General features: G+C 55.8%; 4 protein-coding genes across 4 annotated transcripts; 2 read left to right on the plus strand and 2 right to left on the minus strand.

Annotated features, from left to right (window-relative positions):
• Positions 1-878: 878 nt before the first annotated feature.
• Positions 879-13733, plus strand: C8A04DRAFT_31792 (uncharacterized protein; the record flags this gene model as incomplete). The annotated part of the gene is made up of 8 exons (XM_062781879.1): positions 879-926; positions 1001-8186; positions 8238-8858; positions 8933-8992; positions 9072-9224; positions 9390-13160; positions 13232-13576; positions 13639-13733. 8 exons carry the CDS (start codon positions 879-881, stop codon positions 13731-13733), a joined length of 12279 nt encoding a protein of 4092 aa, XP_062634073.1.
• Positions 13734-15033: 1300 nt separating this feature from the next.
• Positions 15034-16069, plus strand: C8A04DRAFT_14722 (ribosomal protein S8e/ribosomal biogenesis NSA2; the record flags this gene model as incomplete). The annotated part of the gene is made up of 4 exons (XM_062778208.1): positions 15034-15089; positions 15263-15275; positions 15454-15631; positions 15708-16069. The coding sequence occupies 4 exons, from the start codon at positions 15034-15036 to the stop codon at positions 16067-16069; spliced, it is 609 nt and encodes a 202-aa protein (XP_062634074.1).
• Positions 16070-16714: 645 nt separating this feature from the next.
• On the minus strand, positions 16715-17284 carry C8A04DRAFT_39712 (uncharacterized protein; the record flags this gene model as incomplete). The annotated part of the gene is made up of 1 exon (XM_062784687.1): positions 16715-17284. One exon carries the CDS (start codon positions 17282-17284, stop codon positions 16715-16717), a length of 570 nt encoding a protein of 189 aa, XP_062634075.1.
• Positions 17285-18213: 929 nt separating this feature from the next.
• Positions 18214-21306, minus strand: C8A04DRAFT_31795 (rab-GTPase-TBC domain-containing protein; the record flags this gene model as incomplete). Its single annotated transcript, XM_062781880.1, has 5 exons — positions 18214-18276; positions 18341-19282; positions 19360-20597; positions 20655-20955; positions 21079-21306. The coding sequence occupies 5 exons, from the start codon at positions 21304-21306 to the stop codon at positions 18214-18216; spliced, it is 2772 nt and encodes a 923-aa protein (XP_062634076.1).
• Positions 21307-23242: the final 1936 nt, after the last annotated feature.

The following is a 23242-nucleotide window of genomic DNA, read 5'->3' on the forward strand; positions in this document are numbered from 1 at the left end:
TTGTCCGTTGGTAGCAGCAGTCTTGCCCCTCCTTGGTCAAGTGGGGTTCCAGCAGAAAGTAATGGTAGGTCACGGGTGTACCTTTGCGTTTGATGTGTTTTGTCTGTATAGTCATAGCCGCGCATGGAAAACTAGCTTGAATTAGGGTTTCCAATTGTTCCGGTAAAAACAAAGGACAAATTTTGGCATGATTGAGGGGTTCAGTGTGTGTGAAGTGAAGCAAATCGATAAGAGCTGCCGCCCCACCCGTTGGCAAGCCAGGCTCTTTAAGGTGGCGGTAGTTGCCGTGCCTGAACTTTTTGGCTGCTTGGGACGGGGTTGCTTTGTCCCTGACCACCTGCTGCCGTCATCGCCTTTTGCGAACCTTCCTCCACTACCTACAAAACGGTCCCAACTGCTTTCTTATTACAACCTTCGCACACAACACCATTACCACTGCCATCTTCTGGCGACGACAAGCATTCGCGATATCGACTGCGGCCTCCGACTTCGCCCATTCTGGTGAAAATATCGACGTCTAACTCGGGTCCGATCCCTAAAAGCATCTCGAGACGACCTGCACTCGTCCTCGAGCTTCTTTTGGCGTTGGGGTAGCTTTGCCGTCGCCTGCCGAGAACTCCAGACCAACCGACCTCTCGCAGGCAGTTTTCAACACCATCACCAGTCCTCGAAAAAAATATTCCCCGAGATTGCGCGACTGCTTTTGCGCCGACGGCTTACTACTGCCGTTATTGACCGCAATATTCCACACCTGACCGCTCGCACTCCCGCACCCTTGCGGCTCTTGTTTACAGCAACCGTCCGTTGTCGGGGCGTGTTGGTAGTGGAGGGGGAGCGACAACGTTTTTCAGCCCTCGCGGCTTAGCCGCTTCGTCAAGATGGGCAAAATCACCAAGTCAATGCAGTCCAAACACAGGGAGAATCTGGTGAGTCGCCGTTACCTGTATTCCTGTTGTTGTTTTTTTGTTTTGGTTATGCTGACTCCCACTCCCCCGCTTAGTCTCCTTGGGTTCGGGACTTTGCTCTGGCCGCGGCATCGACACCGCTGCCCCTAATACCCGACAAGCTTGCCGAGTTTCCGACACGATGGCCGTTCCCGCGCGGAGACCTGTATCACTGGATCCCGCTCCTGAACCGCTTTGATAGCGTTCTCGAGGCTTTCTGCGCCACATACAAGTTGCAGGACGGGTTCCAGATGCAAGATTTCAAGTGCGCCCTGTTGTTGAATGAGGGGGCACCGGTGGAGTATGCTGAGGAGAAATCTTTTACCAAGGAACGTCTGGTGCAGCTCGGGTATCAGGAGGACGGAGACCGCCAGCTCATCATCTCCGTCCTCACCTTCACCAAGGTCCTCTTGCAACATTGCGGCAACCGGAGCATATACGCGAGTAGCCCGCACCTCAACGATCTGCTTCAGGCGACGGACCTGACCGTTGTTCATGCGACTTTGGAGGTTGGTCTCGAGCTTGCGCAGCGCTATCAGGCGTCTATTAAACGTGTGGGCACTCCGAGCCGCCAAGTCAGCACTGCGCTCCTTGCGAACCACTACAATATTGAACTCGAACGCGTGCAAACAATCGCCCAACCCTTCGTCAAAACCCCCGTTTTGCCGGGCCCTAGGTTCCAAGACGTTTCTCCCACAACCCCAGGTTCAGCCAGCAAAGGCAAGGAGAAGGTCGCCGCTTTTGGCTCTCGCAACGCCACATCGGTTTACGCAAACGACCTTACCTCGATCGTTACCCCCGGGACGCCTGATGGTAATCGTTGGGCTGGCTGGGGAGACATCAAGCTTACATATTACGCCAGCGCCGCCGAGGGCTCCGATTTGGTCCCTGCAGAATCTTCCGCTGGGGAGAGCGGCTCATCGTCTGTTCCTGCAACCCCGACCCCGCTTCGACGGAGTTCCACCGGCATTTCTCAGACTCCTCGTTCGGGTAGGGCCTCTGGGGCTGAGGATAGCCCGTCGCACCGGCATCAGGGGTCTGGTGCCGATGATCAAGCTTCTTCAGGTCCTAAATCACTTGAGATTCGCCAGACGACCGTGGTCTCGACGTCCATCTACGATCTCCTCAAGCTTTGTCCATCCGACATGCCGAAGCCATCAAAGTATGAGTTCCTCAACCGGCTGAGAATCAGCAAAGCTCTTCTTGGGTCCACGAAAGATCGGCAATTGGCACTCTCTGTCCGCTTGCTGGCCATTACCAATCTTGCATACATTCACCCTGAAACAACCTTTGCGGAGAAGGTTCTGAAGCAAGACAACGACGAGCCACGTCGCTATCAGCTTGTGTACCAGCTGGCTGAGTTGGTGCACCCCTCAGCCGATGGGACCGCCGAGACGCCGCTGCGACTGCAAGCTATTGCGCTTGCAGCACTAGAGGCCATCACTGGCATGGCTAGCAAGTATCCAGAGGTGGTTGCAGCTCTTAATGCGAACGTCAATCACGGCGTCCTTCTTTATGTCATCCGGAAAGCCGTAGCAAGCATGAAGGAGGATAATTCGGAGATGGACGACGGGAAGGTAACCGATGCCGACCACTGGCGGTCGAGCCTCTTCGGCTTGACCCTCCAGATGGCCATGGCTTCCCGCATCGGTCAGGAAATGTCCTCTGCGGGGCTCCTGGAGATTATGGTTGAGATTCTCAACATTCGATCCCAGACCGCGACTCGCAATTACAGCATGGTGCTTGCATTCCTGGACACCATAATCTATGGGTTCAATGGCGCATTTACCGTATTCAGCACGGCAGGCGGTCTGGATGCTATTTCCAATCTGATCATTGACACCGTGTCTCGCTCGAAAGAGCTTGTGAAGGCTGGCGAGGGGATGAAGCCCGAGTTTCACTCGCATACAGTGGACTACGATATCCCCTTTTATCATCAGCAAGCCCTCAAGTGGCTTCTCAAATTTATCCACCACATCATGACCAATGCGTTTTCGTTCGGAACCAACATTGACCGGCTTTTGCGGAACTTAGTTGACAACTCGGCCTTGCTCGGCAGCCTTCGCGTTATCACGGAAGATATGCACGTCTTTGGTTCCTTGGTGTGGACCAATGCGGCCGGGTTGTTGAGTGATTTCATCAACAACGACCCAACAAGCTTCGCCGCCATATCGGAGTCCGGCATGGTGCAAAGCTTCCTCTCAACGCTCACCGGCCGGCCTGTTTCTCTACCGAAGCCGGCTGAGACCCCGAAGGCGGAGCCCGAGGGCGAGGATGGTGCGTCGCCGGCATATACGGAGGACTCGGTCAACTTGGACCGTGATGACCGGCCACACCCCCCCACACAAGAGACGCTCGAAGCGCCGAGGGACCGCCTTGCCGCTGGTATTCTCGCATCCAATGATGCCATCAGCATCATTCCCACTATCATAAATTCGATCTCGTTGAACAACACCGGTATGAAGATGATCGTTGCGTCCAACGCGCTCGAGACCTACCTGGAGATCTTTGAGAGCCCTGCCCACGTCCAGGTCTTGACGGAGATGGAGTTGGCCAACATAATTGGTGGTAGCTTTGACGAACTCTCTCGCCATCACCCGGCTTTGCGACCCGCGATTTCCAACGCCATCCTGGACATGGTCGCCCGAGTCCTGCATTTGGCCAAGACGAAGTCTGAGACCGCGGGCTGGGGCGCGAAGGTCGCCATGCTTGACTCAAATGGAAAGGCTGTCACGGCGGACAAGGGACTCTTGGCGATTGCGGAATCTTCCACCAGTGCAAAAGGCAAGGAAAAGGAGGGCACTGGCGACTTGGACGTCGAGATGGCCGATGTGAGCGCCACGGCCACTTCCCTCGCTGGCGCGGCGGAAGATCTGGGATCTGACACTCACAAGACGTCAAACCCGTCACATGCGATTACGCCTTACATTTATTCCGTCGCCAACTTCCTCAACGCCATCTTCCACAACTCGAATCTCAAGTCGTCCTTTATTCGCGATGGCGGCATCGAGCTACTCTTGCAACTTGCAGAAGCCACCAGCCTTCCCGGCGATTTCGAGTTGACTGGCGGGTCCGCCCAGCTTTCTGTGGCGCTCGCGATGGTCATCGAGTCAAACCCAGTCTTAGGCTTGCCGTCTCTGCTCACGCGTATCCATGCTGCCATCGACGATCTCAAGCCACTTCTCAGCAAGGAGAGGACGCAACCGTTCTTTGCCCCTTTTGTTGCTTCCAATATCTCCCTGCAGAACGACAAAGGGGAATGGGATCAGGATTTGGTCGGCAAAGTGGCTGGTGGCACTCGCGTCGTGAAGGCTTTGGTCAGGTTACAGATCCTCATGAAGACACTGTATCAGAGCTTCCCGCATTCTAGCAGACAGGGCACGGTAACGATGCCTGGGGCTAACGTCTTTGACTACTTCATCCGCCTCATCAAGCGGGTCGGTCCACTCCTGCGTGAAGCTGGCACGGAGGATATGGCCCTTGCGGCCCTTGTCCCGCAGCATTGGTTGGGGAATCGGTCGTTTGCCGTGCACGACGACGGTGTCGTTCCAGTTCCTACCCCCGACGCCCCTGCCCCTGCCATTACGTCTGGTGAAAACGACCAAGCCGCAGCGCAAGTCGCAACAGACACCAGCGGCGATACATCGGCGGCTAAGCAAACGGAACCCCAAGCAGCACCCAAGGAGCCCAAGGAGCCCACGCGTGAGGAGCGCTCGTCCCTTCGGTTCAAGAATTACTCTGTGATTAGCCGGCTCCTCAACTCGCTCACCCCCAGCATCTTCCCATTCCTCCAAACAATGGGCAAAGTTTTACTGCCGAGGCGCGGTCCGGATGCTTATCTTCGGTCTCATCACTTGACTATTGCGGAAACGCTGGCGGACACGATTTATGAGCAGCTTCGTCTTCCCCAAGATGAGAAGTTGATGGTCCGGGACTTGCGGTATTGGGACGTCGTGTTCGACTGTCTCAACCACATGCTGATCGACCCCATGCGCCAAACGGACCGCACCTCCGTTCAGCTCATCTTGCCGGTCCTGGTGGCATTCAAGGACCGTGGCGGCATTGAAATGCTGAACTCCATGCTGGAGAGGTTCGCCAAAGAGCTCCGTGTCGATACGACTGAGACCCTAGATGCCCAGAAGCTGCAGCTTGTTACTGCAGGAATGAGGAAGATCTTGGAGATCTACAACGTCATCGCGAACGGCAAGAATGTCTATGAGTCCCTCGCTCAAACTAGCTTGATCCCCCGGTCCTCGGACAGGAGCAGGGATCATGGCCACCAACTCGTTGTGGAGCTGAGGCTGGCCATTCTGCCGACCGTCCGGAAGCTCTGGGAGTCCGACTTCGCCGAAAAGGCGCCCACATCCGCTCTAAGCAAGGTGATCGACATCATGAAAACAATTGCGGCTGCCGACCAAGAGACTCAGGCGTGGCGCAAGACGGACAAGACTTCGCCCGCGTCCGTGTTCAAGAATCGCGAGCCCGTTCGTTTCAACTGGGCCGGCTACGTCGCCTTGATCACGAGCCTCAGCCAGACAGGCTACGACGTTGAGCTCGCCCGGGAGGCGGTCTTCCGCGCAAATGGCAAGCCGGACGATTCGATGGAGTATTGCCGCGGACACTCTAAAGGTCTGGCTGGCAAGCGCAACCCCATCCCTGAAGAGGATGCTTACCGGAGCCCGCCGTCACCCCAGCCGCAGGAGACAAAAGACCAGCCTGCAGAGGCAACGCCCCCCACCAATAATACCTTGGCGGAAGACCCCATGGCTTTGGACCTGATGAATGACCTGGTCCGTGAGGAGATTGCTGGCGCCGAGGATTCCTCTTCTGACGAATCCAACGACATGAGCAACGATGACGAGAGCCAGGCCTCAGCTACAGAGGAAGCAGCGGGGACTTCTTCGGCGCAGGCTCAAGGGGCGCCGTCCGGCTCGTCCGAGGAAGCCTCAACGCCGCCCGCAATCACAAAGGACGACCTTGACAAAGAGCGGGCCGATATCCAGAATGACCTTCTTGACCGTTGCTTGGATGTCGTTCGGACGCACCCGGACTTAGTCTTTGACGTTTATGATCTCATCGTGGCCACTGTCCTTAAGACGGACAATGAGGACAAACAGGTTGAAGTTGGGGAAGTGCTTGCGAATGCGCTCATGTCATTTGCACCGAACGATGAGGAGGAAAAACGCACCAACGCCCGGGGAATCGCTTCCTTTGCCCACCTGTTGTCTCTTCTGCTTCAAAACAGGCCCTTTTTCAAGGCAACTCTGCCGGCGCTGAAAGACAATGTCGGCGAGTACCTTGGGTTCCTGAAGGTGTCGCCTGCGGCTTCTCAAGAAGACCTTCCGTCCTGGATTCCGTACATTCTGCTCATCTTTGAGATTCTGCTTGCCGACGACGAGCAGCCGGTCGAGGTCGCGTGGAAGATGCCGACAAAGGAGGATGAGGTCGTTGAACCGCCCGTCTGGGTGGCCAAGGATCTCAGCATTTCTGCCGAGCAGCGCTCCAGCCTGCTCACGGCAATCCTGGATATCCTCCCCAAAATCGGCAAGCAGGAGTCTTTAGCGGTTTCCGTGCTGCGGATTCTTGTCATCCTCACCCGCGACCACGCGATAGCGAAGACGGTCGGCGAAAAGAAGAACCTGCAGCGTTTGTTCGTCATGGCGAAGCAGTCATGCGCGGGAGGCTCAGCACGTCTGAACCAGGCTCATATCACGGACAACATCATGGTTGTTCTTCGTCATATAGTGGAGGACGAAGACATGGTCCGGCAAATGATGGAGACCGAGATCAAGCAGTTCTTGTCTTCGTCGCGAAACCCCCGCACCTACCATGATCTTCAGAGCTATCTCCGCCAGCTCTCCCATGTGGCGCTCCGGTCTCCCAAGCTCTTTGTTGAAGTGACCACCGATCTGGTGAAGTTGACGGGCTGGTCGGCGATGTTTGACCCGGCTTCCCGCCCTTACAACCTATCACTGAAGGAGAAGTCCGGGGAACAAGAGGCGCCGCCCAAGGAAGGCTCTGTTGTGTCTACCGTGCAGGCGACCGAAGATCTCACTATCAGCGATGTCAAGCCGTCCACTGAGTCTGCGGACAAGGAGATGACGGACGCTCCCAAGACGCCATTCGAGCTGAAGCGGCCGGTTCTTGAGAATCCCGATGGCGTCATCCACTTCTTGCTCTGCGAGTTGTTGAACTACCGGGAGGTTGAGGATAAGGAGCCCGCCAACCAGCCGGCTAGCCAGCCGACCAAGGTCTCGCCAACGGAAGGCGGATCTCCCGGCGCAAGCGGAGAGGCGACGCCCGGGCCCGAGCAGCCACCCTCTGAAGTGAAGGACAAGAAATCGTCCAAGACAGCATTCAAGTCTGAGGATCACCCGATCTTTGTCTACCGCTGCTTCTTGCTGAACTGCTTGGTGGAGCTTCTGCAGAGTTTCAACCGAGCCAAGGTCGAGTTCATCAACTTCAAGCGCAGTGTGCCGATGCAGACGAATACGCCCATCAAGCCTCGTTCCAGCGTCCTGAACTACTTGCTGAACGATCTTCTCTGCTTTGGACCGGTCGGTGCCTCGATGGACTCGACTGTAGTCAAGAAGAAGATGGCCACGTCGGCGCATGCGCAAAATGTCCTCGTTGCGTTGGTTGCTCGCACAGCTGAGAAGCCCGTCGATCGACAGCGGAATCAGTTCGAGTACGATGATGATTCGGACCTCTTGTTCGTCCAGCGGTTCGTTCTTGAGACTGTCCTCCGCGCCTACAAGGAGGCCGCCACGCCCGGAGACCCGATCGAAGTCCGGTATGGAAAGATGATGTGCGCGGCGGAGCTCATGAGCTTGATGATTGGCGAGAAGGACAGGGAGGGCCACCACAGAGACGCTAGGGGTGTGGAGGCTGGGCTCTCCCGCTCCCAGATGCAACTCAAGCGCCTCATGTACGAGAAGGGCTACCTCGCGGCCTTGACCGCGTCGATTGCCGACATCGACCTTACGTTCCCGAACGTCAAGCGCACCATTAAGTATATCCTGCGCGTCCTCAGGGCCTTGACCAAGACGGCCTACCAGCTGAGCCAGTCGGACGTCATCCCTATGAACACGACCGATCAGCCGGAGGAAGACTTTGCGTCGACATCTTCTCTATCGGACGTGGATGACGACCGCGAGGAGACGCCCGACCTCTACCGCAACTCCACACTTGGGATTCTCGAGCCGGGACGTGAGGAAGATTTCTCTGATGAGGAGGAAGATGGTATGTTTTCCAATCGCATGGAAAGCAACCTCATACTAATTGTGGGTGCAGACAACGATGCGATGTATGACGACGAGCCGTACGATGAAGAACTTGACTACGGTGATGACATGTCGCAGGACGAAGAGGAGAATCCTAGTGACGAGGACGATGACGAGCTCGAAGGGATGGGACCAATCGAGGGTCTCCCTGGCGATCCGGGAGTCGTGGAAGTCATCATGGGCGAAAACGAGGACGACATGGACGACGACATGGATGAGGAGATGGACGATGAAGACGACGAGGAAGATCCCAGCGACGAGGACGACGAAGATGATGAAGAGGAGGAGGAGGACGAGTTGGGCTCTGAGGATATGGAAGACATTGAAGACCGCATCGAGATCATGGATGAGGAAGGGCATCCCATTGCCGATGAGGGAGCCTCCTGGGAAGAGACTGATTCTGGCGCGGACGAGGAAGACGAAGAGGCTGCAGGCGATCTTGGTTTCCCAGCGGAGGCCGTCCAAGACTATCACCAGCTTCACGATGTAATCGTTCAGGGACATGCTATCGACCCCCTGGGCCGCGTTCCCGATATTCTCCGGAATGTCGTCGATGGCGGCGATGACCTTGATGCGGAGGATATGCAAGATCTCGATGAGCACTACATTGATGAAGGCGCCGAAGACGATGGTAAACCCTCTATCCTAACCTCCCCCTTTTCTCAAGCATGAATCACAGAAGGTATGGAAGCTGACTTGAAACAGATGAGGAGGAGGAAGATGAAGCTGAGGAGGATGAGGTCTACTACGACCCTGGTTACCACCGTAAGTTATTTTGTGATGTGCTTGATGCCTACTTGACGTGCGAAATGTATCCCCCGGTGTCAGTCCTGACACGAGGTAGACGATGACCACCCCCCTGCCAATATGCCCTCCAACCTTGGTTGGGATGTTTCCCATATTGAGCCCCACCACCGCTTGCGGCATGGAGGCGCCCGCAGCCCCTTCCCAGCTGCCCCCTTCATGGGAGGCCACCATCGTGATCCCATGGGCCCTGGTACGTTGCACACTTTATTTTGGTGCCGTCGCCTCGTTTGTTTTCTTTTACTCCTTTGAAGAAAAAAACATGGGACTTTGAATCTGGATATGTTTTATCTGCTTTTTTCTTGAAGAGCGTTCGTCGAGTGGAGTTGAGAGAACTCTATTAACATATCATCGCTAGATTTCCGAAGCTATTTCCGCCACAGTCATCCTCGGCCACCAACGAACCCGACCGACAACGGCATCAACCCCCTGTTGCTTTCGGGTAACCGAGGCGGGCATGACGCTTCAAGGATCCCCAGCGGAAACACCATTAGGTTGGGCTTCTCGGGTTCTTTGATGGGTCATGGCGTGGAAGCACCCCTTGCATTCATCAACGACTTGATGCAGAGCATCCCTCTCCCTGGCCGAGATGGTCCAGCGTTCAGCCTCCAGTTGCGGTCTCCGGACGGGTCCATTCGCCAGCTTAGTATTCCGGTGAACATGGCCCAGCCTGATCGTGAACCGAGGTGGGATCCACGCCGCGAAGTGTACCAGGAACCGCAGAATGCGGTAGCGTTCCGGGCCGACAGCACAGCTCACCGGTGGCAAGAGGAGGCCAAGATGGTGTTCGGGTTTGACCACAACGAAAAGTCGAAATTGCTGTCCACCCTCATTTTGGGCATGCTTACCCCGGCTGCTATCCAGCACGAGAAGGAAACCAAGGCTCGTCTCGAGAAGGAGCGCAAGCAGGAAGAGGAGCGGAAGCAGCGTGAAGAGAAAGTGCGCCAAGAGCGGGAGGCGAAAGAGGCGGAAGAGAAAGCCGCTAAGGAAAAGCAGGAAGCCGAAGAGCGGGAGCGTGAAGAGCGAGCCCGCGCTGCGGCGGAAGCTGAAGCTGAGGCCGAGGCTGCTGCCGCCCGTGTCGCCGAGGAGGCCGTTGCCGTGACAGAACCCGCCGTGGAAGAGGAGCCCCAGGCGATGGAAGGGGTCGAAACTCACGCTGAGCCACAGGAGACTGAGCCTCAAGCCGCTTCGTCTGCGGAGCGTGTCGTCACTACGATTCGCGGCGAAACTGTGGACGTCACAGAACTCGGTATTGACCCCGATTACCTTGCCGCGTTACCTGAGGAGTTCAGAGAGGAAGTCATTGCTCAGGCCGTGAGTGCCAGGCGCTCTCAGGCTCGCGAGCAGGCTGCCACTGCTGAGGGAGAGAACACGGAAGTATTCCAGGAGTTTCTTGAGGCGTTGCCTGCTGAGCTTCGTATGGAGATTGTCCAGCAAGAGCGTCAGGAACGCCGCCGCCGCGAACGCGAGGAGCAACGGAGACAGGCCACTACTACTGGCCAGGACCTTGGGCCCGTCGAAATGGATACGGCTAGCATTTTGTTGACTTTCCCGCCTGCGCTTCGTGAGCAGGTCCTGCTTGAGCAGGGCGAGGATATCATGGATCAACTGCCGCCCGAGCTTGCCGCCGAGGCCCGCGCGATTGCTCAACGTCACAACATTCATCGCGTTCCGCCTGGGGGATCCCGCCCTCGCGAGACGCTTCGCCATCCCGAAGCGGCGGTGGAGGCCAAACCGCAACGGCGCACTATTGTGCAGATGCTCGATAAGGCGGGTGTTGCCACACTCCTCCGGCTGATGTTCATCACGCAGCAGAGCTCGATCCGCAACTATCTGTTTGACGTTTTCGCCCATGTTTGCGAGAACCGCCAGAACCGCCTGGAGGTCATCTCGACTGTCCTCCAAATCCTCCAGGACGGGAGTACCGACATGGACGCCGTCGAGCGAAGCTTTGGTCAACTGTCCCTGAAGGCCAAACAACCGCGGGACAAGGACCCCAAGACGCCTCTCGCCCTCAAGCGGACCTTCACCAACATCAGCGTGAACACGCAGATGCCCAGCAACTCGGAGGTTTCGCCGCTCCTCATCGTCCAGCAGTGCTTGGATCTTCTGCAGGAGCTCGCCACTAAGAACCCTCATGTTCCGTCTCTGTTCTTGACGGAACATGAAACTGTGGCTTCCACTCTCAAGCGGAGCGCGAGTCGCAAGGGTAAGGGCAAAGACGTCAGCACCAAAGCCCAAAAGTATGCCATCAACTCGCTTCTCGGTCTCCTGGATCGCGATCTCATCATGGAGAGCTCCTCGGTCATGCAACTTCTCGCGGATCTGCTCAACAAGATTACCTATCCACTGCAGGCGCTTGAGCGCCGGCGGAAGGAAGCGGAAGAGGAAGCGAAGAAGAAGGCCGAGGAAAAGGAGAAAGGCAAGGAGGAAAAGGAGGAGAAAGAGGAAACGGCCGAGGCTGTTTCTGCGAGCAACGAGCCTACAGGGGGACAGCAGACCGCTACTACCGAGCCTACGGAACAGTCCACGGCTACTCCGGCCGAACAGCAAGCGCCGACCGAAACCGCGCCGGCGCCAGAGGAGGCGGAGGGTTCAGCAGGCAAGGAAGCCAAGGCTGAGGATAAGACTGAGGACAAGAAGCCCCGGCAGCTCACTCCTCCCACGATCCCCGACCAGAACTTGAAGCTGGTCATCAACGTATTTGTCGCGCGGGAGTGCAGCTCCAAGACCTTCCAAAACACTATTTCGACCATCAAGAACTTGTCCAACATTCCGGGTGCCAAGAAGGTCTTTGGTGAAGAGCTCGTCTCCCAGGCGAGGGCCTTGAGCCAAAACATCGTGTCCGACCTCGAAGATCTACTACCGCATATTCTTCGCGCGGAGACGGGCACCGAGATTCAGGGAATCGCGCTGGCCAAGTTTTCCCCGGGCGCATCGGAGCAGAACAAGCTGCTTCGCGTTCTGACTGCGCTTGACCACCTCTTCGACACCAAGAAGAAGTCCAGCAGCGGCGCCGAGGGCGATGAGACCACAGATGATACGAAGGAAGATCTGCTTGGGTCGCTGTATTGGAACCCGACCTTTGGCACCATGTGGGAGAGATTGAGCGCTTGCCTTGGCGCGATCCGGCAGCGGGAGAACATGCTGAACGTGGCAACGATCTTGTTGCCGCTCATCGAGTCTCTGATGGTGGTGTGCAAGAACACAACGCTGAGCGAAGCGTCTACGGCGCAACCCGCGACCAGCAAGGAGATGCTCCTGTCCAGCCCGCCCCCTGAGAACCGGATTGCCAGTTTGTTTTTCACCTTCACGGAGGAGCACCGTCGCATCCTCAATGAACTTGTTCGCCAAAACCCCAAGCTCATGTCAGGGACCTTCTCCCTTCTAGTGAAGAACCCCAAGGTTCTCGAGTTCGACAACAAGCGGAACTATTTCAACCGGAGCGTACACGCGAAGTCTAGCCAGCAGCAGAGGCCGCAGTACCAGCCGTTGCAACTGTCCGTGCGTCGTGATCAAGTCTTCCACGACTCGTTCAAGTCGCTGTACTTCAAGTCCGGTCCGGAGATGAAGTTTGGCAAGCTCAACATCCGCTTCCACGGCGAGGAGGGTGTCGACGCCGGTGGTGTGACCCGCGAATGGTTCCAAGTGCTTGCCCGCCAGATGTTCGACCCCAACTATGCTCTGTTCATTCCCGTGTCGTCCGACCGCACCACTTTTCACCCGAACAAGCTCAGCGGCATCAACGATGAACATCTGATGTTCTTCAAGTTCATCGGGCGCATCATCGGCAAGGCCCTCTATGAGGGCCGGCTCTTGGACTGCTACTTCAGCCGTGCGGTCTACAAGCGCATCCTCGGCAAACCGGTGTCGGTCAAGGATATGGAGTCGTTCGATCCGGACTACTACAAGTCTCTAGTCTGGATGTTGGAGAACGACATTACCGACATCATCGTAGAGACATTCTCGGTGGAGGATGACGAGTTCGGTGTCACCAAGGTCGTGGATCTCATTGAGAATGGCCGTAACGTCGCCGTCACGGACGAGAACAAGCACGAGTATGTGCGCTTGATCGTCGAGCACAAGTTGCTTAGCTCGGTCAAGGAGCAGATGGAGAACTTCTTGAAGGGTATGTTTTCCCCAGTATGGCTTAACACCTGCGTAAAACTACACATGGCTAACCCGGTGGTGTGACTTTAGGTTTCCAAGATATCATTCCCGAGGATCTCATCGGCATTTTCACGGAGCAGGAACTCGAGCTTCTCATTTCTGGCCTGCCGGACATTGACGTGGACGACTGGAAGAGCAACACCGAGTACCAAAACTACAACGCGGCTTCCCAGCAAATTCAGTGGTTCTGGCGCGCGGTGCGCTCCTTCGACAAGGAGGAGAGGGCCAAACTTCTCCAGTTCGTGACGGGCACGTCCAAGGTGCCTCTCAATGGTTTCAAAGAATTGGAGGGCATGAACGGCATCAACAGGTTCAACATCCACCGAGACTATGGAAGCAAGGAGCGTCTTCCTACCTCGCATACCTGCTTTAACCGTAAGTTGTGCCTCCATTCTTACACTACATCAAACACAACATTTACTAATCAATCGCAACAGAGCTCGATCTCCCTGAGTATGAGAACTACGATTCCTTGCGCAAGCAACTGCTCAAGGCCATCACGGCCGGTAGCGACTACTTTGGCTTTGCCTAAAAAAAGACGGTGTTTCGGCTCAAGAGATTTGAGAATGAGGAGGAATTGACAAGGAGGAAGGGAGGGCATAAACTGCCCAACCCGTCAGCCAAGCAGATGGGAGATGTCCGACATATTGTTGTTGCATTTGCAGGTAATTGGGCAGCGGAAGTGGGTGGCGGAAAATCCACGATTGCGCTTTTTATCGGGCAGTAGTAGACTTGGTCATGTATTGTTTTGTTTTTGTTTTCGGCTTGGTCCATTCATCAGAGCCACACCAGGTTCCTCACCAACGAACGGCCTGGGAGTCTTGGGGGGGCAGAAGGCGGAGTGCAGGCCGGTTTCTTGTTACCTCATATTCCTGGGCCTGGTGGTGGGATTTGGGACGGTGATTAGGTAGATAGTCGTTGAAGGCTCTTTTCGGGAGCTGGAGCACAGATACTAGAATGGAGTTGGGTTTTACATTTTTTATTACAGTTGGGTGAGGTGACTTTGATATCACTTGCATTACTTTGTAGGAATAGTAGTGAACTTCAACTACTGTACTTGCCATTTGCAAGGTCTCCTTCTCTACTTCAGTCCAAGCCTTGGCTGCGTCCAAACCTCAACCAGGCTCAATTTTACCACGCCAACGGAACAAAAAAGAAGTGTCTGGGACGAAAGTAGTTATTGAAGGAAAATAGAAGAAAATACAAAAGACAAACAAAACATACAACACCGGGGATTCCCCAGTCGTCACCGACCTGAGTACTGATCCGGCCCTTGCCAGTTTAACTAAGGGAGAGCGGACGGGATCCCGTGTTTTCTGGCAGGTATGGTCGTATGTGATGGTCAGTAGCCATAGGCCGGTTGAAGAGGGAGTGGAAACTTGTGGTTGAGAAAATGTCCAGCGCAAGAATGCATTGGAGAGGGAGTCTTGGTCCGTGCGCTCCGAGATCTTGCCCGGCTCCACCTCGGTCCACTCTTGGCGTTCATCCGTTGTGGCCCGTGCATTGGCCCACAGGGCTCTGGTCGGCAGCGGCCCAACTTGGCGCCGAAAAATTTCGCCCACAATTCCAAAATCCATCACGAACCTCCCATCCCACCTTTTGACAACCACTCGACCAACGACCAACGAGGTAAGTCATTGTCCAGGTTCGCATTGCCCACACCCGACGCACCACAACCTACTCCCCGTCGTTGAGAAATCTTGAGAACGTCGGTCCTCCCCGAGTTTGAGACGAATTTCCAGAGACAAACGCGCCCACGCGAATTTCTCAGCGAAAGATTCCGCCGACCTCTGTTTTGCTAACTCGAGCCTCCTTCGACAGACACAGTCAAGATGGGTATCTCTCGTGACTCCCGGCACAAGCGTGCCGCTACCGGTGCCAAGCGAGCGTAAGATCATTATCCCCCCTTCTCTCGAGGTTGTAAAATTTGAATTGTGTCGGCGGTCGCTAACTTTTGGGTTTTGCTCTCCAGCTACTACCGTATGTCCCAACCTCCTTCCGCTCCCTCGATGCATACACAATACCATACATAAGCCCCTCGCCATGAGGGGCAACTCGAAGGTCCGCTTGGAAGGTTTTTGCAATGGTCTGTCTACCTCCTTGCCTGCCTTTTGCTCTTCTCTTGAAAAAAGAGAGGGTGAATGGCTACGCCAGGCAGGCAGACCACTTGCAAGAACCGACCCCATGCGTTCTGAGCCTGTTCAACGCACATGGAAATGAACCGAAATTTCTGACAACTGCGTACAGGGAAGAAGAGAGCCTTCGAGGCGGGCCGCCAGCCTGCGAACACCCGTATCGGTGCCAAGCGCATCCACACCGTCCGCACCCGCGGTGGCAACCACAAGTACCGTGCCCTTCGTCTCGACTCGGGTAACTTTACCTGGGCCTCTGAGGGCTGCACCCGCAAGACTCGTGTCATCGTTGTGGTTTGTGAGTTTTACCCCCCAACCCGTCTGCTGGCTTCTTGGGGAGATGGATTTTTTGGTTGCTGACCGTTGATACCCAGACCACCCGTCGAGCAACGAGTTCTTCCGTACCAACACCCTGACCAAGTCGGCCATCATCCAGATCGACGCTGCGCCCTTCCGTCAGTGGTACGAGGCTCACTACGGCCAGCCGCTCGGCCGTCGTCGCCAGCAGAAGCAGGGTCAGGCCCTCGAGGAGGTCAAGAAGAGCAAGTCGGTCGAGAAGAAGCAGGCCGCTCGCTTCGCCACTGCCGGCAAGGTCGACAACGCCCTCGAGAAGCAGTTCGAGGCCGGTCGTCTGTACGCCGTCATCTCTAGCCGTCCCGGCCAGTCCGGCCGCGCCGATGGCTACATCCTGGAGGGCGAGGAACTCGCCTTCTACCAGCGCAAGCTCCACAAATAAACGTTGGGCGAGCGACGGTGAATGAAAAGGATGGGCAGGAAAGGGGGACAATAAGCCTGGACAAACCGGGGAGGGGGGCTTCAGCCGGCCGAGGGCGTTCATCGGCGTTGGGCCTAACGAAGGTGTTTGTGTGTGCGTGTTGATCGATGGATCGCTCCTGGTTGTATCCTTCGTCTATCTAGTTGAGGACGACGGCGGGGCGGGACATCTACGGATTTGCAACAAGTTTTTTTCCCGGTTGCTTTCGTTACATGGGAGCATGGCAAATGGGACGGGGTTAAGGGAAACGGAAAATGAAATACCACACCATCATGAGTAACACCTTCACCCTCCCCACAGAGTCAAATTGATCCAGGCTTGATACGTTTTATGTCCCAATTCTGTGAGACCAAGATGAGATGCACCTCAGCGTTCCGCAATAATGTAAACAATCAATTGAGCTTATCTCCAGATCAACTCTACGCCGAAGCCATGACAGACACAACCACGAGTTTTAAGACATCGTCTTATCTGACCACGAATGATGAAGACTAGGAAAGTCGGCTGGGTTAGTGGACTCCCGGGCGACACAAGACACATACGGATTCCGGATATCCGCTATTTAATTGACCATAGATCTTCCCCCGTCAAGTACTTAGAAACAAATCACTGGTTACCGACGGAGGATTCAGCAAGCTCGATTGCCTTCCTGACCAGCTCGCGATCATCCTTGAATGTCAATATCTCCAGAACCGTATCGTAGCGATGAAATTCCACCTCAAACTTGTCCCTCTCATGTTGGCCGACAGGCTCGTCCTCATTAACAGCAGCCACAAACCACCAAATCAGTTTCACCTCACCCTCCCCGACATGTCGCGTCTGCAACGCGATGGGCTCACAGGCACAACCTTCAAACAAGCGTGCCTCGTCCGGAAGATGCTGATGCTCATCATGTTCCGTCTCGATGGCGGTCCCGGCGGGGCAGACGCGCGAAACCAAGTTGACAGGTAACAGGCGGCAGGGGATACCGGTCTCTTCGATGGTTTCGCGAATCGCAGTGGTTTGGCGGGATTCGCCCAGGTTGCGACGGCCCTTGGGGAGGATGTATTCGTCACGGTGGAGCAGTGTGTGAAGGATGCAGACCTCGCGAGTCGAGAGTCGGAGTAGAACGGTGCCGGCGCTTTCTACGAATTTCTCTGCTGTGTATATCGCTGTCTTGAATCGTGAAGTTGCCATGATTACACCGGCTATTCGTAATAGTGCCGATTGTCGTTAGCGAGACCGATTTGACTAGCCATGATATGTTGAGATCTTACGCGAAGCGTTATGGGAGTAAGGATCGACGGTAACGTTAAAGGCTGTGGCCGGCAAGGTGATTTGAGTTTTGAAGGGAGAGAACGAAGGGAGCGTCGGGAGAGTAAACTTTTCTTTCTTCGTTTTAGGGGAGTGTGACGACCAACAGGTCGGCACGGTGTTGGTGCGGCCACCACCACCACGATCTCTAGCCATATAGGCCAGATTGTGACCAAATGGCAGAGAGAGCGAGAAAAAAAAAAGTGGCTCTGTTGTAGTATAAAAAAAGAAACCTATGAAAAAAATGCTACCCCCAATATCCCATCCCCATCGCCATCCCATCCTATCCCCAATATCTGATCCCCCTTCTTCAACCCATCCCAGTGAGTCTCTCTCTTGCTTGCCCCCTTTCCTCCACACATCACTCAATCACCATTCCCTTCCCGTCTCCCCACATCCCACGTCACCCGTCTGTCCGTCCGTCCCGCTAGCCAGCCCAGTCACAGCCAGCCGGCCAGCAAACCAACCAAGCTATGCGTGCGATTGATTGATTGATTGATTGATTGAAACCCAAGAAAAAATGAGAGAAAAAAAAGACAAAGGCTCCCAGTCTAACTTTTGCTTTGTTGCCTCGGTCTCTTTCCCCGCGCGCCCGTTCTACTTCTCGTAACACCCCACCGACCCGCCCAATGCTGTGTGTTTAAAATGACGATAATGATGTTGATGTTGATGAGGACGATGATTGGTTTCACAGCTTATCGTATACTATTCTCTAGACGCTTCCCATAATGGCGTCCTTTCCGGCATCCGCGCCGCAGATCATGCTACACTCCAACTCCCTCACTCGGATCACCCGGCCGTGGGCAGCGGGCTTATTGGAATTGCCGCTTGAGGTCGGTCCATTTCCGGGTGAGTGTCTCGTGCTGCGAGTTAATCTGTACATAATTTGTCAGTGACTGTGCTCAATGGCCTGTTGTCAGGGAGGGGGGAAAGGCATACCTCAGCATAATGCATCTTAGTCTGCACCAACTCCTCCTCCAACTCGGACAACTCCTTCTCCAACCTCTGATTCTCATCATGCACCTTCCCATTCCGCTTCATCAGATCATCCCTTTCCAACTGCCACGCCGTCTCCAGCTCAGCCGGCTGTTTCTCAATCACAATCCGCAGCTCCTGCACCTGGATCTTGAGCCCTTCATTCTCATCCCGCAGCTCGTCGTTGTCCACCTTGGTGTGCACCAGCTCCGTCGCGAGGGACGCCTGCTCACCATCCGCCTGCTGCAGCCGCTCCTCCAGCTTGCGCAGACGCACCGCGTAGCTGGTGTTGCTGGCGCGTAGGGCCTCCAGCTCGGCCTCGCGTTCACGCTCCGTGCGGGTCTTTTCCTCCCACTCGACCTGGTAGGCCTTGAGCATATCGGGGGTGATTTTGACCTCGCAGGCGTCGCGGATGAGTTGGTCGGCGCGGTAGACTTCTTTGTCGATGCTGCTGCTGGAGGAGCCGAAGAAGCCGTTTTCGAGGATGGAGTTGGAGGAAGGGGAGGCGTCGATGTAGACGTCGAACAGGCGGTCTTTGAGGAAGGTGGTGAGCTGCGCCATGTCGGTTAGGGCGAGTAGGGCGGAAGCGTTCTTTTGCATGAGCACGGTGCCGAACTTGAGGATGGCGGATAGGCCCTCGGAAAGGATCAGGTCGTAGATGCGCAGGACAAGCTGTAGTGGGAAGCGGTAGGCGAAGAGGGTCAGGAACCATTGGGTGGCGTAGAGATGGGGGGAGATGCCGCGCCGGCGGAGATGGCAGTACAGGGCTGGCTCGAACTCTTCGAGCAGGCGCTCGAATTGGTACAGGTGGAGATGGAGGCCAGGCATGTCCTGGATGAAGAGATCACGGAGATGGTACTGGTTCATGAGCCGTACCAGCAAGCAGAAGGCTTCCTCTTCGGGCATCTAAGATCAACTGCTGTTAGAGATCGGTTCATTCTCGTTGTAACCTGTCAGGGAAAGAAAAAAAGAGGTAAACTCACATTGAACAGGAGAGGCATAACAAGGAAATTCATGCCCTGAGCATACCCAACGCCCTCGTCAAACAGCGCATACGCCTTGCAAACCCCAAACAACCCCTCCTGCAGCCCCTGCGCAGCCGCAAACTTGGAATAACTCGTCCTAGCGCCGAGATCTCTCCTAATTGTCTTCTCAAGCTTCTGGAGCGAGGCCAAATCCTCCTTCTCCTTCTTCTGGCGCTCGGCAAGCGACAGAGTCTGGCCGGTCTGGCTCTTCTTGACCGAGTCCGAGTCCTTCTCTGTCGGGGACGGCGCCCCGCCGTTCAAGCCGGAGTTCACCGAATGGACGGACGACGCGGAGGATCCAGACCCCTTGGTGCTTCCGTTGAGGGAGGCACTGATTGTTGTCCCGCTGCTCCGCCTCTCCTTCTCCTTGTCGGTGCCTCGGATCACAAGTTCTCGGTACACGGCTTCGAGCTCCTCGTTCTTGCTCTGAGCCAGGACCTGCCAGATCACACCGCGGATGGCGTTGGGGATCCCGGTTGCGATTGACTTGTTGAGTTCCTCCGCGCTGGTCCGCGCTACAGCCGCCGGTCCTTCGTTGACAACATCCTGCCAGAGATCCCAGTTCACCGGGGCCTCGGCGATGGTTGACGGGCCGGCGTTGACCCCTGAGGCCGTCCCAGGAGCGAGGACCTTGCCTGGGCTCGATGGTAGCGGCGGCGATGAGAAAGGCCTAGCTGCGGCCGCAGCATCGCCCTCCGCTTCTTCGCCCGCAGGCTTGCCGTCTTCAGTTGGTCCTGTGGTTGATAGACTCGCTTCCTCCCTCAGACGTAGCGCCTTGAACCGGTCTTTTAGGCTGTTGCGCGTCCCCTCGTCTCCTTCATTCTCTTCCTCCAGCTTGCTTAGCATCATCTCTGGATTGCTAGTCAGAGTGGCGACCGAGCTGACGGTGTTTCTTCTTGTGGATGGCGTGGCCTGTACTGCTGGGGGTTCTTTCGAGGACGAGGCCCGTGAGAGCCAGGAGAAGGGGCTGTTGAACTTCCTGCCGGTGGCCGCAGGGGCAGCGGGAGGTGCAGCTGCAGCTGCAGGGGCTGATGCTGGAGCCGGTGCCGGTGGTGCTGCTATAGAAGTAGCTGCGGGCGGTGGACTTTTGGACGGGGAGTCGGTGGCCGGGGGTGACCACGGCATATTGGGTAGGACGTTGGTTATGCTGCTGAACGACATGGTCTTGGATGCCTTCCCAGGCGGTGATGGTTTTCCTGGGAACATGTCAGTCTGCCGTTCGGAGCCACATTCATCCACCGAGAAGGGCTTACCTGACTGGGTCTGGGCTGCTGTTACCGCTGCCGCATCGTCGTCGTTGAGATTGACATTATCAAGCGACCCAGCAGACGCCTGTGACAGCGGACGTACACCCTTCTTCTCCTCCGCGACCGCTGCGGCTGCTACCTCTTGCGAGTCTGGGCGGACGTTCGTTGCGGCGGTCTGTGATGCGTCGTCACCGTATTCGGAGTCGGTATGGTCCTCGGCGGGCGTTGACAAACGCTTGACGGGTTGTGGGCGTTTGGTTAGGGACCGCAGGGACCCCGTCTCGACTGCGTCTTCGAAAGTGTCCTCCTGCAACACAACGTCGCACAGTCAGTAAAGTGTCGGGTTGACAAACCCGATAACGGGAAAATGGCGTGATCCGCATCCAGTACCCTGCGGCAGGGCCGTTTGGTGTAGCGGGAGGAGACATACCGTGTCCTTGTCGGAGCCATCTTTCGAGACGGGTCTTTGTTGTTGTTCCTCTGTATCTTTCTCTGAAGCACTCTCATCTCCAGACTCATCTTCAGACTCCTCGTCGTCTTGATCGCTCTCGGGTTCGTCTCTTGTCTTGTCCGCCTTGATTGTCCCCCGCGTGGCCTGGATCTCGGATTTCTCCTGCGCCCGCTCTTCTGCCTTAACGGTCTCTTCGGCGGCCGACATCGTTCTTGTGGGGAGTAGGAGGCTCTCTCCCAGACTCTGGTGGGGTTGTCTTTGACGAGTTCACAATACCCAATATCCCGCCCGCGGAACTGGTTGTTTCTGGAAATCTAGCTGTCGAATTGCTCAAGAGCCGGGTCGTGTGCCCCGAGAATTTGACCGATAGCGGTGGGGGTTGTTGAGAATGAGAAACGGTGGGAGGGTGCACTGTGGATTGCTTTCGGTGTGTCGATCGACTCAGGGATCTCGTGGAATCTCGTGCTCGCTGTTGCAAGGCCGTGTGCTGTGGTTTTGGGAAGAAGCAGTGCGTTGTTGAGATGGCCGGCTACTGTCAGAAAAGTATCTTCTTTTGGAGAACATATGGAGTGTTTTGCACAAGTTGTGGATTAATGAACGGCCTGGACCTCCTTTTTTGCATTTGGGACTTGGAGGTCGCAGAATCCAGGGGACAGCAGATGGAAATGGGCACAAAGTGGAGGAGGCCAGCCCCTCGGATGGGGCCACGGGGGGTCGTGCGACAGGGGTGTCCCACTGGGGTGAGGTCGGCCTCTTGGGGAGTTTCTTTGACCTGGAGTTTGGGGACCTGCGGGCGTATGAACCTGCAATTACAGAAACGGGACGTTGGATATAGGTCACCACGGCGCAGCCCTGCCGCCAGTGCAGCGAAACGCTTTCCATGCAGGACCGGACGAGATTGGACGGACCTCGCAGATGGATTTTGGCTGCATTTGGGGGGGCCGGCTGCAGGTGACGCATGGGTGGTCTCTCTTGTCTCTTACCGCAACTTTCAGAGCCGCTTGATCCACGATCCGCGCTTATCGGAGTGGGAGCAGCACGCACGGCGCCTTCCAACAGTTCCAGATCGGCGGAGAGATCCGTTCGTTTGTACGCCTCATTTCTTGGTATCGAATTCATGAAAATTACGAATATCCGTACAGTTCACCTTGTCCGTTTTCCTGTTCGGCTACGTGTTCGAACCCGAAAATCCTCCCGAATCATCATCCATCCCAGGCAGCGAACAAAAACAACACCCCCTTCCGCCTGCATGAGAACGAAAGCGCCTCACTTCCATTGACATTCTACGGGCGCAGCCGCTCCGACAAGCCACACACTGCACGTCTGAAACGAAACGCGACAGGGGTAGTTTCCGGCTGTCGGCTGCGGGCCAAGATCTGGGGCGACAGTACGACTGTTCCCGAGCTTTGAGAGGCCAATGGCAGCCAATGCCGTAGGATTGCCAGCTGCAACGCGGCCGTTGACATTTGCCGTTGTTGGCTGCATGTCAATCTGTCAGCGGCAACCTTCAACAACCGCTTTTGGAAATCCTCTCTTTGTGCACACAGCAAATATCCTAATTTGGCGCTATAGTTTTTGGCCATTTTGGCTGGCCGGCCAGAACCCAGCCGGCCGTCCCCAGACCCTGAAAGCAAAACCCTCCAAACCCTGGCCCGCGACAAAGAGGCGACCATCCAGGGGGCCACTAGGCGAGATTGAGAATGCCTTCGGGACGAGGGGAATGAGTTATTGATGAGAATCATCCGGCCCGCACGCCCGCCTCACATCCCGAGTGTCTGGGCATCGATCGCCGGCCGCTTTGTGGATGGCTGCTCGGTGGTTCGGGTTGTTTAGTGAAATGGGCTTTGTTCTGCCTGACAATGGGAACAAAGCAGGAAGCATGCGGAACGTTGACATCACAGAAAGACCTACGAGCAATGAACTTGGTGGTGCTTTCAATGGGGATCTTAAACTCACAAATCTCCTGCCAATAAACAGGACAAGAATAAAATAGGAATACGGATCCGGACACTGCAAGCTACCAAATCGTCGGGTCCACGCCAATCTCGGTACCAGCCGAGTCGGCCCATTGCGGAGCAAGCCTTATATTGAATGGCGCAGGGTAGTTATATCATGCACATATGATGCTAAAAAAAACACAACA

The sequence above is a fragment of the Dichotomopilus funicola genome, assembly GCF_033296635.1.
Source record: "Dichotomopilus funicola strain CBS 141.50 unplaced genomic scaffold C8A04scaffold_72, whole genome shotgun sequence".
Lineage (NCBI taxonomy): Eukaryota > Fungi > Ascomycota > Sordariomycetes > Sordariales > Chaetomiaceae > Dichotomopilus > Dichotomopilus funicola.